This window comes from Anoplophora glabripennis, unplaced genomic scaffold, assembly GCF_000390285.2.
Source record: "Anoplophora glabripennis isolate ALB-LARVAE unplaced genomic scaffold, Agla_2.0 scaffold257, whole genome shotgun sequence".
Classification (NCBI taxonomy): Eukaryota; Metazoa; Arthropoda; class Insecta; order Coleoptera; family Cerambycidae; genus Anoplophora; species Anoplophora glabripennis.
This window is the reverse complement of record NW_019416380.1, coordinates 312546-329387: the sequence shown is the minus strand read 5'-3', so window position 1 is coordinate 329387 and position 16842 is coordinate 312546. Positions and strand designations below refer to the sequence as shown.

The 16842-nt window shown below is 33.2% G+C and overlaps 1 protein-coding gene across 1 annotated transcript; it reads right to left on the bottom strand.

Moving 5' to 3' along the window:
• Window positions 1-966: 966 nt before the first annotated feature.
• Window positions 967-16459, bottom strand: LOC108905297 (serpin B6-like). The gene is made up of 3 exons (XM_018708104.1): window positions 16166-16459; window positions 7237-7793; window positions 967-1897 (listed from the first exon to the last, which is right to left on the bottom strand). Exons 2-3 carry the CDS (start codon window positions 7788-7790, stop codon window positions 1054-1056), a joined length of 1398 nt encoding a protein of 465 aa, XP_018563620.1. The 5' UTR covers window positions 7791-7793; window positions 16166-16459; the 3' UTR covers window positions 967-1053.
• Window positions 16460-16842: the final 383 nt, after the last annotated feature.

Here is a 16842-nt window from a genome sequence, read left to right as displayed (position 1 = left end):
AAGTCTACCAACACTCCATAATTTGAAGAAACTAAGAATACTTACTTTTCATCGTCACTCGTCAGTATTTACCAAGGACCAGTTTCCGTTTATTGTATAGCGAATTTTTAGGGAATATTGGGTAAGACAAAACCAGGGTCGCCAGTACTACTGGCAACCCTGGTTAAGACATTAATTAGTTTCGTTCAGCTTTGAAAGATGGAAGCACCCGTCCCGTACCTACTATTTGTGAAATAAATGATACAGAGAAATCGGAAAATAGTAAAATTTAAAATTAGTCAATAATATGAATGCTAAAAGGGTTCTTTATTTATGTTTGTGATGTTACGTTACAAGACAGGCTGGCTTAGTGTCCTATTAAAGTCAGTATTCTTTGTTTACAAACATATTTTCTTTATAATTACCTTTGTACCTAAATACGTATTATTAGGCGCCTTCAAATTTTTTAATTTGTTCATTTTTTAAAACGTGATTTTTTAGCACTGTATCCATTCGATTGCATTTCCAATAATGCTTTTAATTTAAACATTCAAAGTAGTTCTGAGCACTGCATATATTAATCATATAATGAAGAAAATTTCATACTTTTGCTTAATTCGAAAAAATGTACCTACCAATTGTACATTTTCTGAAAATTTGTTTGCTATTATGATAAAATTAAAATTGATCATCGAAAAAATTGTATTTAACTTGGCAGTAAAGCAGACTTAATACCTTGGCTGCTTTAATACTCGGCTGCACCTCGTCTATTAAATACCAGGCACAGCATTAAAGCTTGTACTTTACTGCCTAATTAAACAAATAACTATTAATAAAATTAAAAATATGTCGAAATATTATTAATGTTTGTGCATGTTTGTACATATCCGGATATTATCCATATATAGGATTGTCTTTTGTGAATTTGAGATGAAAGAACAAATGAAATCCATATAATAATTAAAAAAAAATTTATTACAGTAAAAGTACATTAAATATAAATAACTAATCCTAACAAAATCAGTCTCTTTTCAAAAAAATGAAAAAGTAAAAAAACCTGCACACATTACATTGCTAGTTTTGCGAGGGATCCGTAATAGTTCCCCAGAATATAGTAGCAAGAGTTGGCTCATGCCTGATGAAAAACGAAAACGGCCTGTCGAGAACAACCGTCTTCGAACCACCCATATAGTCAGTTATACCAGCTGTAACAGCAGCAGCCTCGGTTCCTTCTTCATTAATTGAGAAAATTATTTGCTGTATAATATCGGACACTACCAAATTTCTATTTTTAGCTGCTCCCGATAAGTAAATGTCAGTCGACGTTTCAGTCGTGAAGTTCTTGAATGTCTCCACGATATCAGTAATTCTATTAATGATACTGTTGCCATCTTCGGGGAATACGATATCCTTAGTTTGCTTGACAGCGCTTTTTCTGAACTGAGCGTATCTCTGTAAGGGCTCTAGCAGCCTCAAGCTGTTCGATAGCGATAGCTTTGGTATCTTGACCACCACGTCACGTAGTGGCGCTTTTGAAATCGTCGACAGGACTTCCGCAGGGTCTATCTGCTTTATAAACTGCTTCGAGTTATATTTGTAAGGGCTGTCGGCATTTGGAAACAAAATGTACATTCCCAACTCGTTGTTTTGGTAAGGGAGACATACCACTCTGTAATTGCTCGTTTCTGCGTACAGAATATTCTGTATGAGCCCTTGCATGTAAGTGGTTATAACGTTTGTGTTTTCATTGACATGGAAAACCTCGTCAACGTTTATCGTGTCTGAAAACGGCGTTTCCCATTTCGCTCGGAAGTAGATCGAGTTTAGGAATATCGATGATGTGGAGGGGCCAGGGGGGCTAGGAAGGATGGTTTTGATGAGTCCATTGGTGTGCGAGGATGCCCAGTTATTTATAACGCTAGAAAAAAAATTGGAGATTAATAACAAACATATGAAACAGTTGCTGAGTTTAATCTTAATACAGGGCGTCTCAATGTTCTGTATACGTGAAGCTACCAGAGATGCTTGGAGTCAAAATAACACGTTAAGTGAAAATTATGCATGTTTAAAATTGCTTGTTTAGCCACTTGATTAAAGTTGGTAAAAAAAATTTAAGTGTGAAAACTACGTCTCAGTCACCGCTTATTGTGGTTAGATGTCACTTTTTGACATAGTAACTTAAGTTACAATTGCATTTACAGAAAAAGGAAAAAATTCCCACTCATAAGCAAATACTCTTAATTATTTACGAGCAACTTCAGTTCTTGTTTATGCACGTCAAAAATCTTTATATGTTTTTTGTCGCATTTTTTGAGGCCTTGATGCTTGTAAAAGCAAATTTGAGATCCATGGCCAACTTTATGGGTAGGTAATAAAAAAAAACAGGAAAAGTACCGAAAGTTTAGGGCCGTCGTAACTTTTTTATTTTAAGAGATAGAGAAAACTTATTTTAATAAAATTTCATGGCAAAATTGATATCTTTCGCCTAATGCAAACGAATTTTTGAAGTATCGTATGTAATTTGATGCGCCCTCTACGCGGACAAAAAAAAATTATCATCGAAGCAGGGTGCGGATAAAACAATTTCTTATTTTTTCTTCTTTCTTATAGAAATTGTTTTAATAATGAACTTTTAAGCAACCACCATTATTCATGTCAATTAAAAAAAAATTCACTAATTTCGGATTTTCTTCAATCCACAAATTATAAACAGTATAATTTCGTATTAAAATAGTCCCAGAGGTTCAATCGCAATGGGCAACCTTATACTTTTTTAAATGTTTAGAAATAATCTATAATTTTAATTAGAAACCATTTAGAGGTTCTTAAATAGTAACTTGTTCGAGTTTGACGCGAAAATTGCATGTTTTAAACGGGTGTTTGCTACCGCGTCAATTCGTGACGTCATTTAGTGCGATCGGTAATCTAAAAAGTCACAGCAGAAGAATGACAGGGGCAGGACGAAAGACCTGACAACATGAAGTAACGAGAGTCTGCAGACAGCCAAATTCATTTTGTTTCGAGGCTCTCCGCACTTTCATTTCTTTAGAGTAGATTCCATGTCGGCGGTACGGAAAGTGTAGACTAGACGTAGACGGTAGGCAGCAGACGATCGAGAAGCAGGCTTTGTTTCAGTCGCACTAAATGACGTCACTATGCGTTCTTGATCACGTAGTAAAATTTAAACCTTTACATAATTTTTGACATCCATAATTAAGTCGTGGCATTAAAGAAATTAGTTATTTTTTTAACTGAATTATATTTTATTATCTAATCCTAAACTTTGCAATAATTTTTGGATTACAAGTTGCTGAACTCTAGGAGGAATTATTTTGTCTCTGTTTATTATCAATATCGATCATGTGTTAATAATTGGCAATAATACAATTAATTACGCGAACGTACATAAAAAAATTAAATAGTAGGGAAAAAAGTGCTCATACCTTTGTAATAAAACAAGAACTGAAGTTGTAAAAGTCTTCACCACAAAATAGGGGCACTGACAATACTGACCAGGATGTGTCTCGTAATTTATACTCGAATTGCAATTCGGCGAGTCCGGTATTGGTAAATTAGTCCGCCTGATGAATATACTAGTCCGCCTGATGTAGAATTGACGGCGGCGCGCTGGTTATCAAAGCAAACCTTTACTGGTCCACTAGGTCCTAAATAATTTTTTGTGTGGTACACGGATTTTTGTCGCTTTGCCAGTGCCGTGCAGAACATTGCTTGGCGGGGTATGTTGTTGGCATAATACGTATTATTATTTATTAGTTGATATTATTATTTGTTCATATCGTAACCAGTAAAGGGTAATAGTTATTAAAATAAATGCTATATGTAATTATCAGTGGCGGAAATATGGGAAACTCATTCGACTATTTGATAAAAAAATAGTATGGTGCTGTGCAAAATAATAATTGATTATATTTTCTGCCAAGCATGCCAATGGGAACAAAAAATACCTCATACATTTTGCCGATATCTGTGTCTGTTTTACGGCAAATTGGATTTCTCTGTTTCCTTTCAAATTGGCCAGATACTGTGCGCTAATGGATTTTTTAAATTCCCGTTAGAAATACTTCGGCTAGTTTCAACTAATTTAAATAAAAAATAAAGTAGCATCCTTCGAATCAATAATATTATTATTTGATTATTACAAGAACTTCAAGAGAATCATTAATTTCCAAGTAAAAGACAACTTATTGCGCTTTTTTCAATTTCTTGCGCAAAATTTTTGTTTGATGCTAGTAGACCTTAAGGATGAAGATGTGGATGCAATTATATAGGGCCGTACTATTTTTTTTTTTTATAAAATAGTCGAAGTAGTTTCTCATATCTCCGCCAATGGTAGCGCAAAAGTCTTGATATTGCAACATTTTATAGAAACTTGACCCGCTGTAACGTACACCAAATTTAGTTCAAATACCTCTATTATTTCAGAAGATATTTACAGTAAATGTATCTTGAAAACGGTCGACATTTTGAAATAAGTTTATATGACAAAGTACCAATAGTACCATTATTCTTCGTTTCACTATCTGCTCCGGAAGCTCATAGATTAAAACTGAGACACCCTGTAGATATCAAATTATACAGGGTGTCCGGTAAGTACCTCCTAATCTCTCGGGAGTGTATAGGGGAGGTCAAAATAAAACTAGTCCTTCCTATAATTTTTTTCCTAATGTGCCCCCTAACGGAGTTATGGGGGGTCAAAGGGGTACCTAGAAATTAACGTTTAGGGTTATAACTTTGAAACCACCCTGTATATTTTAATAAAATTTTCGTACGTTGTATTACACATGGAGCTCTACGATTTGATGCTAAAATCAACTTTTTGCTATTATCAGGTGTCCAGAAACGGACTGGCCCTATCACAATTTTTCTCAAAATTTTGACAGAAGTAATTTTATCAAACTGAAAATATTATTATTAGATACTCTGAAGGTTTTTCTTTAAAAATGGTACTCTTTATTTATTTCGAAAAAATGAACGGTTTGCGAGATAAATCGGTTTTGAAAAAAATTGGTAACAAATACAACAACAATTAAAATTTATTTTTTTTACATATTATTTCATGCATTTAATTTCTTTAACTTTATCAAGTCCAGAAATCTTTGAACGGGTTGGCTATACTTTATGAGCAAGTAGTGACCAATTAAAAATAACATTTGAAAAATAACTTACTTACAAGACATGCAACAAAGAACATTCAACAATGAACAAAGGTACCTAAATGTTACTTCGGTAGATGTTCAAAATGAGCACCCCGTACTTCAATGCACTTTCTAATCCTACGAATGTTTTCCCGGTGCACTTGAAATAATATTCCGTGATTATTGCGGAGATGGTCACAGTTCTGTGTTAGCCTCAGCAGAAGTTCCTCTCTACTATTTACGGGTGTTGAATAAACGTTATTTTTTAAATGACCCCACAGAAAAAAGTCTAATGGGTTTAGGTCGGGCGACCTAGGTGGCCATAATACAGGTCCGCCTCGACCTATCCATCGATCACCAAAAACATTCGTCAGATGTTGACGTACTAAACGATCAAAGTGGGGTGGTGCACCGTCATGCATGTACCACATTTCAGTTCTTATTTGAAGGGGCACTTCTTCTAACAAAATATTTAGATTTTCCTCTAAAAATTGCAAATAAAGAGCACCATTAAGTCTTTGCTCCAGAATAAATGGACCAATCAAATGATTCCCGATAATGCCAGCCCACACATTCACCATAAACCTTTGTTGGTAGCGAGTTTGAACTAAAGCGTGAGGGTTTTCTTCATCCCAGACATGTAGATTATGCGAATTAATTATGCCGTCTCTTGTAAAACCTGCTTCATCGGTGAACAAAATAGATGTACCAAAATTATGATTCCGAATATGATGCTGTAAAAACCAATTGGCGTATTGAAGTCTTTTTGGATAATCATCTGGAGACATAGCATGTACTTTTTGGATGTGGTACGGGTAAAGCAATTGTTCTTTCAGAGTTTCATGTACAGCCCATTTTGTAACATTGTTTTGCGCCGCAAGCTTCCTTATGCTATTTGAAGGATTATTAGCAACGTCTTCCAATATTTGTTCCTCTACATGAGGGTCTCGTACTCTCCTCGGGGCTCCTGCTCCACCACGGCGTGGCAAAAAGCTTCCTAAATAAAGGATTCGGAAGAAATTAGTTTCACTAACGTTTTTCACTTTTTTTTTTTACCTGTTTCTCTTAAACTACGATCAACTCTTTCAAAAGTTTTTGGACTCGGCAAATGTCGACCCGGAAACCTTTCCTCATAAAGTCTTCTTGCCTCCACGGAGTTGCATAATGCTTCCCCATAAATTAGGTGCATATCAGCATATTCTGCACAGGAATATTCTTCCATTTTTAAATGTTATTTCTAACGGCTTAAAACGAATACCACAATAAAATTGAATTTTTATTCTGTCACGCGCCTTTGACAAGTACTTTAAAATCAACAGGGTCTAACAACGAAAACAATAGAAAAGAACTCCATGGAGACAAGAGCAATAATAATTTGTAGATGTATTTTGGTCATAGATGTTGATTTTACAAGAAACGGCATTATTCATTCCCTTAATTCACCACCAGTAAATGTTTATGGTGAATCTGTAGGCTGGCACTAGCGGGAATGATTTTATTGTAAAAAAATAAATTTTAATTGTTGTTGTATTTGTTACCAATTTTTTTCAAAACCGATTTATCTCGCAAACCGTTCATTTTTTCGAAATAAATAAAGAGTACCATTTTTAAAGAAAAACCTTCAGAGTATCTAATAATAATATTTTCAGTTTGATAAAATTACTTCTGTCAAAATTTTGAGAAAAATTGTGATAGGGCCAGTCCGTTTCTGGACACCTGATAATAGCAAAAAGTTGATTTTAGCATCAAATCGTAGAGCTCCATGTGTAATACAACGTACGAAAATTTTATTAAAATATACAGGGTGGTTTCAAAGTTATAACCCTAAACGTTAATTTCTAGGTACACCTTTGACCCCCCATAACTCCGTTAGGGGGCACATTAGGAAAAAAAATTATATGAAGGACTAGTTTTATTTTGACTTCCCCTATACACTCCCGAGAAATTAGGAGGTACTTACCGGACACCCTGTATATGATTTGATTTGAATCAGCTTATAACCTTTCAAAGTTAAGTAAAAGTACAACAGCTAACATTAAAAATGCGTTAAATGAGTTTTTATGATTATTTTGATGATTGAAACAAATAAGTAGGTACATACCTTGAGGTATCCATGTTGAAATCTAAAGGTGTGACTTCGCTATCGTAAAACTGAATCAAGTTTTTCTTGAAGTAACTCCTCAACTCGATGTCTTTATTATAGAACAACGCATTGCTCTGCGTCAACATGAACTGCTCACCGGTCTTCCTTCTTTGCAATTTCTTTATCAGGCTGGATAACTGGAAGTGTATATGGGCGTAGGGCAAAGCGGTGCTTTCGTTTTTCCCGTTTCTGTTGTAGTAGTGTACACTGTAATGCTGGGGATGACCATGTAAAGACAAAAGGTCGTAAAGTTGGTCTCTAAATTTTCCCTCGGCGCCCAGTAGTAGCTGACTGACTATCACGGTGGCGCTTATCGGAGATACCACGAAGTTTGAGGGCGAGGATTCGTCCAAGAGGGCGTAGAGTCTAAGGCCTAGACCGAAGACCGCTTCCAGGGCAAGACCGTACTCGTCCATGTCCTTTTTTGGTATTATGTCCTGGAAGATGTTTTGCGATTGCGACTTGTGGAGATGAAAGAGCAACGCTAGGGGGAGCCATATAACTGTCTTCATTTTCTGAAATGATAAATTAATCTATAAGTACCTACGTATAGAGTTTGATACCGATTTTAAATTTTTGTAACTATTTTCTGTCGCTTTTGATTAAAAAATTAAAATATACCAAAAGAAAACCATAATAGTTTGAAGATACACATTTATATAACAGAATTAAACAAATAATCTTGAAATCATAGGCAAATTTTATTTAGAATGCAACAAATACATTTGTTCTTGCATGCCAAAACTTTAGGGAAACTCCTTAAGTTAGTAGAGATTTACATGAAATGAAATATGACCAAATGATATCTGTGATCGTTTAGAGGAGGAAGCCTCTATCTAAACATCACTGTCGTCCTCTAAAATCATAGTCATTTACCAAATATTTGTCAAATGTAAACCAGTCTTTACTTGCCTATAATAGTCGACAGTCATTTATAACGAGCGTTCAAATAAAAACGTGGTCAAGTTGGTTCTGAAAATTTGGACGTAGGGCGTAGCGTATAGCAAATGAACTTAAACGTCATCTGTCAAAGCGCTATATCGCCGCTATCAATTTGAATATTTTCGTTTTAAAAAGCGTTTAAAATGGTGTTTTCTCAAGAACAAAAAGTGTTTATCATAGAGTCCTACTTTAGAAATGGACGCAAGATTGATGGAATATGGAAGTATTCTATTGAGGAATGTTTCATAGAATTTCAAAATCAATTTCCCGGCGTTGTTGAGTACAAAATTTTTCAAAGTGCAGTTCAGCGTTGTGTTAATGTTTTTCGTGAAACGGGCAGTGTAACAAGAAAAGAAGGAAGCGGCCGACCTAAAAAGCGGACTGAAGAATTAAAAGAAAATGTCCAACAAATAATGGAAAATGCGCCAAGAACTTCTGTACGTGTTTTATCACAAATGGTGGGAGTATCAGTCGGTACCTGCCACACAGTGTTAAAAAAAGATTTGCGTTTGTTCTCCTATCGTTTAACTTGTCAGCAAGAACTTCATGAAGTTGATTTTCCGCGACGGGCTGTATTTTGTGAATGGTTTTTAAACAACTACGGTGAACTTCATAATATCACCTTTTTTTCTGATGAAGCCTGGTTTCATTTAAGTGGTTACGTAAACTCACAGAATATGAGAATGTGGTCTTCTGAAAAACCAGATAACTTTTTTGTCGAGGGCCCTCTACACGCTCAAAAAATTGGAGTTTGGTGTGCTCTCAATCGAAGGAGGATTTATGGACCTATTTTTTTTAATGGTACTCTTACTGCGCAAAGGTATAGAGAAGAAATTATCGCTCCTTTTGTTAACCAGCTGGAAGAAAACGAAATTACAAACTTTTACTTTCAACAAGATGGCGCAAGGGCACATACGGCAGGCGAGACGATGAATATGTTGAGGGAAGTTTTCCAAAATCGACTAATAAGTCTCAATGCTGAACATGAATTTCCACCGAGGTCATGTGATATTACGCCGTGTGATTTCTTTTTGTGGCCTTACCTTAAAAACACTATTTTTGAACTGCCTATTCCTGATTTAAACCATCTGCAGGCTCGACTTATAGACAAGATTCGTGAAATTAACAATACCCCGAGCATCTTAGAAAATGTCTTTAATTCTTTGAGGAACAGGTGTGAAAAGTGCTTGGAACAAGGAGGGGGACACTTTCAGCAGCTGCTTTAATTTATTGTTATAACAAGGAGGGGGACACTTTCCGCAGCTCCTTTAATTGTTTGTTATTGTTATCACGATTATTCTTTAAAATAAAGTTATATAGTCATTAACGTTATTGAAACTGACAGGTGGTATACAGCTCGTTGAGAAATGAGGTTAAGTTGGTCGCTATAAGCTACTCCCTACGTCCAATGTGTCAGAGCCAACTTCCACCACGTTTTTATTTGAACGCTCGTTATTTTTATCCACAATCACACCTTATAATCCGACTTTTATCCACGCATATGAATCGTCTAAAGTGATACTTTAGGCTTTTTTTCGCGACTGAATATTGGTGAATATCTGACTTGTAGTTACTATTTCTATCTCTTTTGATTTTAATTGTCATATGGTAGTTTAAATCTCTTCTTTCACTACACATACTACAACATACGACTTCACTCGCGAAAAAAAGCCTTTTGTCAACTAGAGGAATAAAGTAACTTTATTTCACTAGTAGAATAATGAAAAAATAATAAACCTATCATAAATCAAATTTAATTTACCTATTTACTTATTAACATTAACATTTACATTTATAGTAATAGACATTTCGTTTTTTGTTTTATAATATTTAACTTCCTTTCCGTTAATAACAACCCTTGTAGCATTGTTGCCATCATTTTCGGAACACATAACATCTGCCGAAGTTTGTGAAGAATTTGCACAAGTTATGGATGTCTCTTCTTGTAAGGAATAGCTATATTTTCCTCCTTTTCCTTTTCCTTGCAATATCAAGTTTGTTATAGATATAAAATCCTCAACATAACTTTCTGCTACTGAAGAGCTCTTCCATCCACCATGCCGTTTGATGGTTGAAAGTTGCTAAAGTGCGCCTCATACAATAGCCAGTTTTCCCTCCATTCGTTAAATTCGGCTAATACTTTTTCGTAATGTTCCCTGGATTTCGCTGGCAATAAATGGGAAATTGCTTCTTGAGCTTTTTCAAAAACAGCCACAGGAACACAATTACTTTCTTGCATTTTTACCATATTCAAATAGGACTGTTTATTAAATAATTGATAATAAACGACGTACCATAGTACCAGTACAAAATTGTCGTTATCTAATAAACGAAATTTTCTCTCTAGAATGCACATATTTGTTTGGTTCCCGGATGAAAAAATGTTTTTGCACCGTTCAATCTACAACTATGAAGATAAAACAAACACTTTTATACCAAGTTGAACCCTTTATTGTCACCCGCCTATGGCTATACCGGTTTAAAAACGCTAATGGACATGGATAACATTATTAAAGTTATCTTAATATTTTTTCCTATTTGCATAATTGATATGATATGTGAATAAATAATCATTCTATGTTAAAACATGAATCGTAATGTAGTTTTGTTTATTCATTGGGAGAATCCCCACATCCCGTAAACCGTTGTTTTCTTAACTGATTATCCTTGATAAAAAAAATGTGAAATAATTAAAACGATACCTATTACAGTTTATTCATGGCAATATTTTATTAAAAATAGGTGTTTACGTATTATATTGTATAATTAATTAATATAAACTTTTGAATTGACATACGAACATTATTTTCATTTTTATATTATTTAATGTAGCCAAAGAAATAATAAAATAAATATAAAGATAAAAAAGACTACTTCTTTTTGGCGTTTTTTATTAGTGTCTTTTATTGAATAATTTTGCTACACTGAAAGAAAAATAAATTAAATTATAACACTTATCGTTTTGGAAAATTCTTGTTCTCAAGACTTTTACTCGGAATGACCAAGTAGAGTTGTTAGATGAGGATTTTGTCTAAGCTAGATTTCTGATATCGAAGAACATTGTCTAAATTCATTTGAAATAGTATTTATACCTTTTTACTAGTGACGTCACCTACGCCAAATAATAGGCAACCCCATAGTACACTCTGTCATGAAGAATTTCTCAGTATTTTTACTAGATCGATTTTCGACTTTATGTACTTTGGACATAATTGCCAAAAAAAATAGCTTCTTTGTCATGACCTTAAATATCGCGATATTCTGGCAATATTAGAAATATTTAAGAAGTTTCAAACCCCAAGTGACACAATAAAGGAATTATAGAATTTATATATTTAAATTCATAGAATAATATTAACTTTTATAGCAGTTAATACATTAAAATTATATCAATGTTACTGAGCATGCGCATTAAAAATAATTTCATGTAAGTGAAGTAGCCTCGCAACAGGGTATCATTCAAGAAAGGTTTGGTTGTGGTTAAGTGGTTAAGAGTACGTCTATAATAAACCACTTGAAGAAAAAAGCACTCGATAAACACACTGACACACATCAAGAAAAAAAATAACAATACTTAGTAGAACCAGAAAATGCCAAAATTAAACAAAACAAGAGAAAATACGCTAATGATGACAGTGACAACATATCAACGCAAGGTCTCACCTGCGTATGAGGCTATTTTTTCCGAGCATGCGCATTAGGAATAACACGGCTAATGTTAAATTTTTACTTATTTAAATTTAGGAATATCCTTTTATATCGTTTTTTGTAAGTTTGAAGCACATTAGTGTATCTATTTTACGAAACACGTGTTGGTTATTCTTAATAGTATAGTCATTGAAGCTGAAAATCAGCTGTAACCTTCGAATTCTTTGAAACTGCATGGATTTGCATGAAAATTTAGAATAAGGCTCATCTTCGGCTCAAGTTCAATAGTGACATAAGCCCGATTGACGCTTTTTGTTTTTTTAGGGGTTAAAACTCCCCCTAAGTGAAAAAAATTGAAAAAATTCAGATTTAAGCATTTTATTGAGAAAAATTTTGTTCAATCACAAAGATTAAATATTGTTTCATGTTCTTGAACATGTTTTATGATATATTTGATCTTTTCGACCCTTAAAAACTACCCCTATGCAAAAAATGATAAAAAATTACATTTTAAAGATTTGGAATGATTAAATCGTGCAATTATTTAAAATAAAAGTTACTTTATAGCTAATAAAATAATTTTTCCCTTTCAACCCCTAAAAACNTCGCAACAGGGTATCATTCAAGAAAGGTTTGGTTGTGGTTAAGTGGTTAAGAGTACGTCTATAATAAACCACTTGAAGAAAAAAGCACTCGATAAACACACTGACACACATCAAGAAAAAAAATAACAATACTTAGTAGAACCAGAAAATGCCAAAATAAAACAAAACAAGAGAAAATACGCTAATGATGACAGTGACAACATATCAACGCAAGGTCTCACCTGCGTATGAGGCTATTCTTTCCGAGCATGCGCATTAGGAATAACGGCTAATGTTAAATTTTTACTTTATTTAAATTTAGGAATACTCTTTTATATCGTTTTTTTGTAAGTTCTAAGCACATTAGTGTATCTATTTTACGAAACACGTGTTGGTTATTCTTAATAGTACAGTGAAAATCAGCTGTAACCTTCGAATTCTTTGAAACTGCATGGATTTGCATGAAAATTTAGAATGAGCCTCATCTTAGGCTCAAGTTCAATAGTGACATAAGCCCGATTGACGCTTTTTGTTTTTTTAGGGGTAAAAACTCCCCCTAAGTGAAAAAAATTGAAAATATTAAGATTTAAGCATTTTATTGAGAAAAATCTTGTTCAAGCACAAAGATTAAATAATGTTCCATGTTCTCGAACATGTTTTATGATATATTTGATCTTTTCGACCCTTAAAAACTACCCCTATGCAAAAAATGATAAAAAATTACATTTTAAAGATTTGGAATGATTAAATCGTGCAATTATTTAAAATAAAAATTCCCTCATTGTTTATGAAAGAATTTGTATCTCATAACACTTTTCGACCCTTAAAAACTACCCCTATGCAAAAAATGATAAAAAATTACATTTTAAAGATTTGGAATGATTAAATCGTGCAATTATTTAAAATAAAAGTTACTTTATAGCTAATAAAATAATTTTTCCCTTTCAACCCCTAAAAACCAACCCTGTATTGACAAAAATGATAAAAAAATACTTTTTAAAAGCTTGAAATGCTTTAGCGATGCAATTATTTAAAATAAAAATTCCCTCATTGTTTATGAAAGAATTTGTATCTCATAACACTTTTCAACCCTTATAAATCACCCCTGTGCTAAAAAAATGATAAAAAATTACGTTTTAAATCTTGGAATGCTATAATTGTGCAATAATTTAAAATAAAAATTCCCTTAAGTATATTGTTTATGAAAGAATATTTTACTTTTGCCATTTTCAACTCTTATAAAAATGTAAAATATTTTTATTATAATCGATTTTTAAAAATCAATCAATCATAAAAAATTTGCTAAGCTGCATATAAATAATCACACTAAATTTTTTTACTTATTTTATTTGTATAATATAATATGTAATATATAAAAATGAAAAGGCCTATTTTGCTCCGAAAAAATGTAATTTGTTTTTTACCATAACTCAGCTAATTTTGAAGCTATAGTATCCTACAAAAAAGCATTTTAAAGATAATTTTAAGAGCTGTAAGATCGTTTGGATATAAAAAATCCTTCGTTTTTTAAGGGGAAAGGATCGAAGGGCTAAAGACAGGTCGTTTTTTATGCTATAGGAATAAAAAAATCAAAATATTTGTTGAAAAAAAGCTACAGTTTTGTTAGCTATCATTTTTACGTACCTTTCATAGTTTCAGAATTATTATATAAATAAGGCAATTTTTTTGAATAATGAAAAATACATTTTCAACTTTTATCGTACATTAAAAAAAATACGCATTCTAAACCGGTCTAACTTCAGGATCGTATGAAAAACACTAAAACAAAATTAATTGTAAAGAGTCTACGATTAATTTTAATTCATATGGAAATGGTACAGCGTTTACTGCTCATTTTTCCTTAAAAAATATGAGCAACCCATCTATTTTTGACGATAACTTCTTTAATTTTGCTCTAATTAACTTTTATAAGTGCTCATTTTGAAGGTTTTTTTGAGTACTACAAAAAACTCCAGGAGCGTTATACACGTAAAATTAATCCTTTTTCCGTTATTTGACGTTGAATACATCGATCGATTCGAGTATTCGAAAACAAGTCCCCTTCCACTAACCATATTTCGCATTGTATAGGACGTACAACACTTTTTAAAAAACGATTTTCTTTGTTTATGTATAAGCCACATTTTTGTTCATTACACTTTTTTTAATAAAATGCGTAGTTTTTAGAGTTATTCGCGAAAAAAGAATACTTTGAAAAAGTGTTTTTTTTTTCACTCAAAATTCCAAGTTATCAATCGTGAATAACTAAAAAACTGGATTTCTCGAAAAAAGCCTTCGAATATTTTTTGCTCAAAATTTGATTCTTTATCGATTCCCAGCGTTATTTTTGAAAAAAAATTCCATCCCCGAGAAGGGGTGTCAACCCCCAACAGGGTGGAAGTGTCAATCGGTGCTATGTCACTAATGTTCATTGACCTTTTCTCTAACTATCTGCCACATTTCAAGTTGATCGGTTCAGTTTCAAAGAATTCAGAGGTGAAAAGCTTCAATGACTGTACTATAACTACTAAATCCTTGTAAAAATAAATTAATTTGAAGGTGTTTATTTTTATAGTATCTATGTAAATAGTNCACTCAAAATTCCAAGTTTTCAATCGTGAATAACTAAAAAACTGTTGATCGAAAAAAGCCTTCGCATATTTTTTGCTCAAAATTTGATTCTTTATCGATTCCCAGCGTTATTTTTGAAAAAAAATTCCATCCCCGAGAAGGGGTGTCAACCCCCAACAGGGTGGAAGTGTCAATCGGTGCTATGTCACTAATGTTCATTGACCTTTTCTCTAACTATCTGCCACATTTCAAGTTGATCGGTTCAGTTTCAAAGAATTCAGAGGTGAAAAGCTTCAATGACTGTACTATAACTACTAAATCCTTGTAAAAATAAATTAATTTGAAGGTGTTTATTTTTATAGTATCTATGTAAATAGTACACAACAGTCAGATTCGGTCTGTACAATTTCAATTATGACAATTATTGCGGGTTGCCTAAATATGTGACGTTACACTAAAAGAGTCTATTAGGCTCAGTAGTAACTTAAGTGTAGGTACTTTAAAATAAATAGAAACTGACAAAAACGTCAAATATTGTGAGACATTTGTCCTTAGTCAATAATACATTTGTAAAGACAACCTCTTAACTGACTCTTTGGTATTTTTATTTATTTTTTTTATAGTAGCTTCAACTAATGTAATTTATTTTTCTTTCAGTGTATAGTGCAATACCCAATTAAATTATAGCAGTGCTAAAAACAGTAAATTTCAATTAAATGACTTAAATTCAAACAAAAACTTGCTTTGTCATGCTTGACAAATTTTACCTTGAATTTTGTATCGGATGAAGTTATATTATGTTGATGAATAAGCATTAATAATATTAAATACATTACGTAGGTTTACCACTATTTAAATGTCGGGGACTCCCCAACATGTGTTATTTATTATTAACGTTGCTTTTGTTTGTAACACATACATTAATAATATAGTCAAAATTTCAATGAAATGAAATCATTTACAACTTGATTCTTATTAAAAGATGTTCTAGTGGTAAAAAATAACTAAGTATGTAGCAGTTTTTCAATCTCAATAGTGTAAAAGACAAATTATTCAAACACTGCAAATATTTTCAGATGAACTATACATTGTTTGTGTTTGTGATTTGTTCAAATATTAATAGGTATTTTAGAAATACTTACATTAGCTTGTGTAAAAGTTTAAGTCGACGTCTGTCACCACCAACAGGTCACTATCTAGTGGTAAAAATGTGCTACCAAACTAAAGGAGCACAGCAAAGATAAATATCGAATTAAACAACCGGTTTTATGGGTCGGTCAACTCGATGGCTTATGACTAAAGGCGCAACAACTGTATTCGATAAGTTAATTAACGTATGTCTCATTTCACTGGCGATTTTTTGGTCAAACTGACTGTGCCCGCGTACGATTCCAATTTAAGTGGACTGGCGAGAAGCGATTTCAGTCTGCCGGAGAGTGGAAATCCCAATCGCGGAGCAGCCGTCAAAACGTAAAAACTGTTGCGTAGCTCATCCAAGTGGACAATCAACGGGGGGAATTCAGTCTGAATGCCGTGACGAAATTAAATTTCCTGGTCCAGTGATTTTCGTTTTTTTTTTGTGATATATTTCTCTGATACAGATTGCGGGTAAGCGATTAAGAAAATTTCGGAATTGGATCAATTGTACGGGGAATACCAACGAAAAGGAGCCATCCTTTAACAGTGTCGGACTGACAAGAAGAAAATAAACATTTTCTGTGTGTCTGTGTTATCAAATTGTATACAGGGCGTGTCTTAAGTAGAAGTCATAAATCCTGGTGCGTATTATGTGGCCAAAAATAAGGGTTTTTCGTTACAT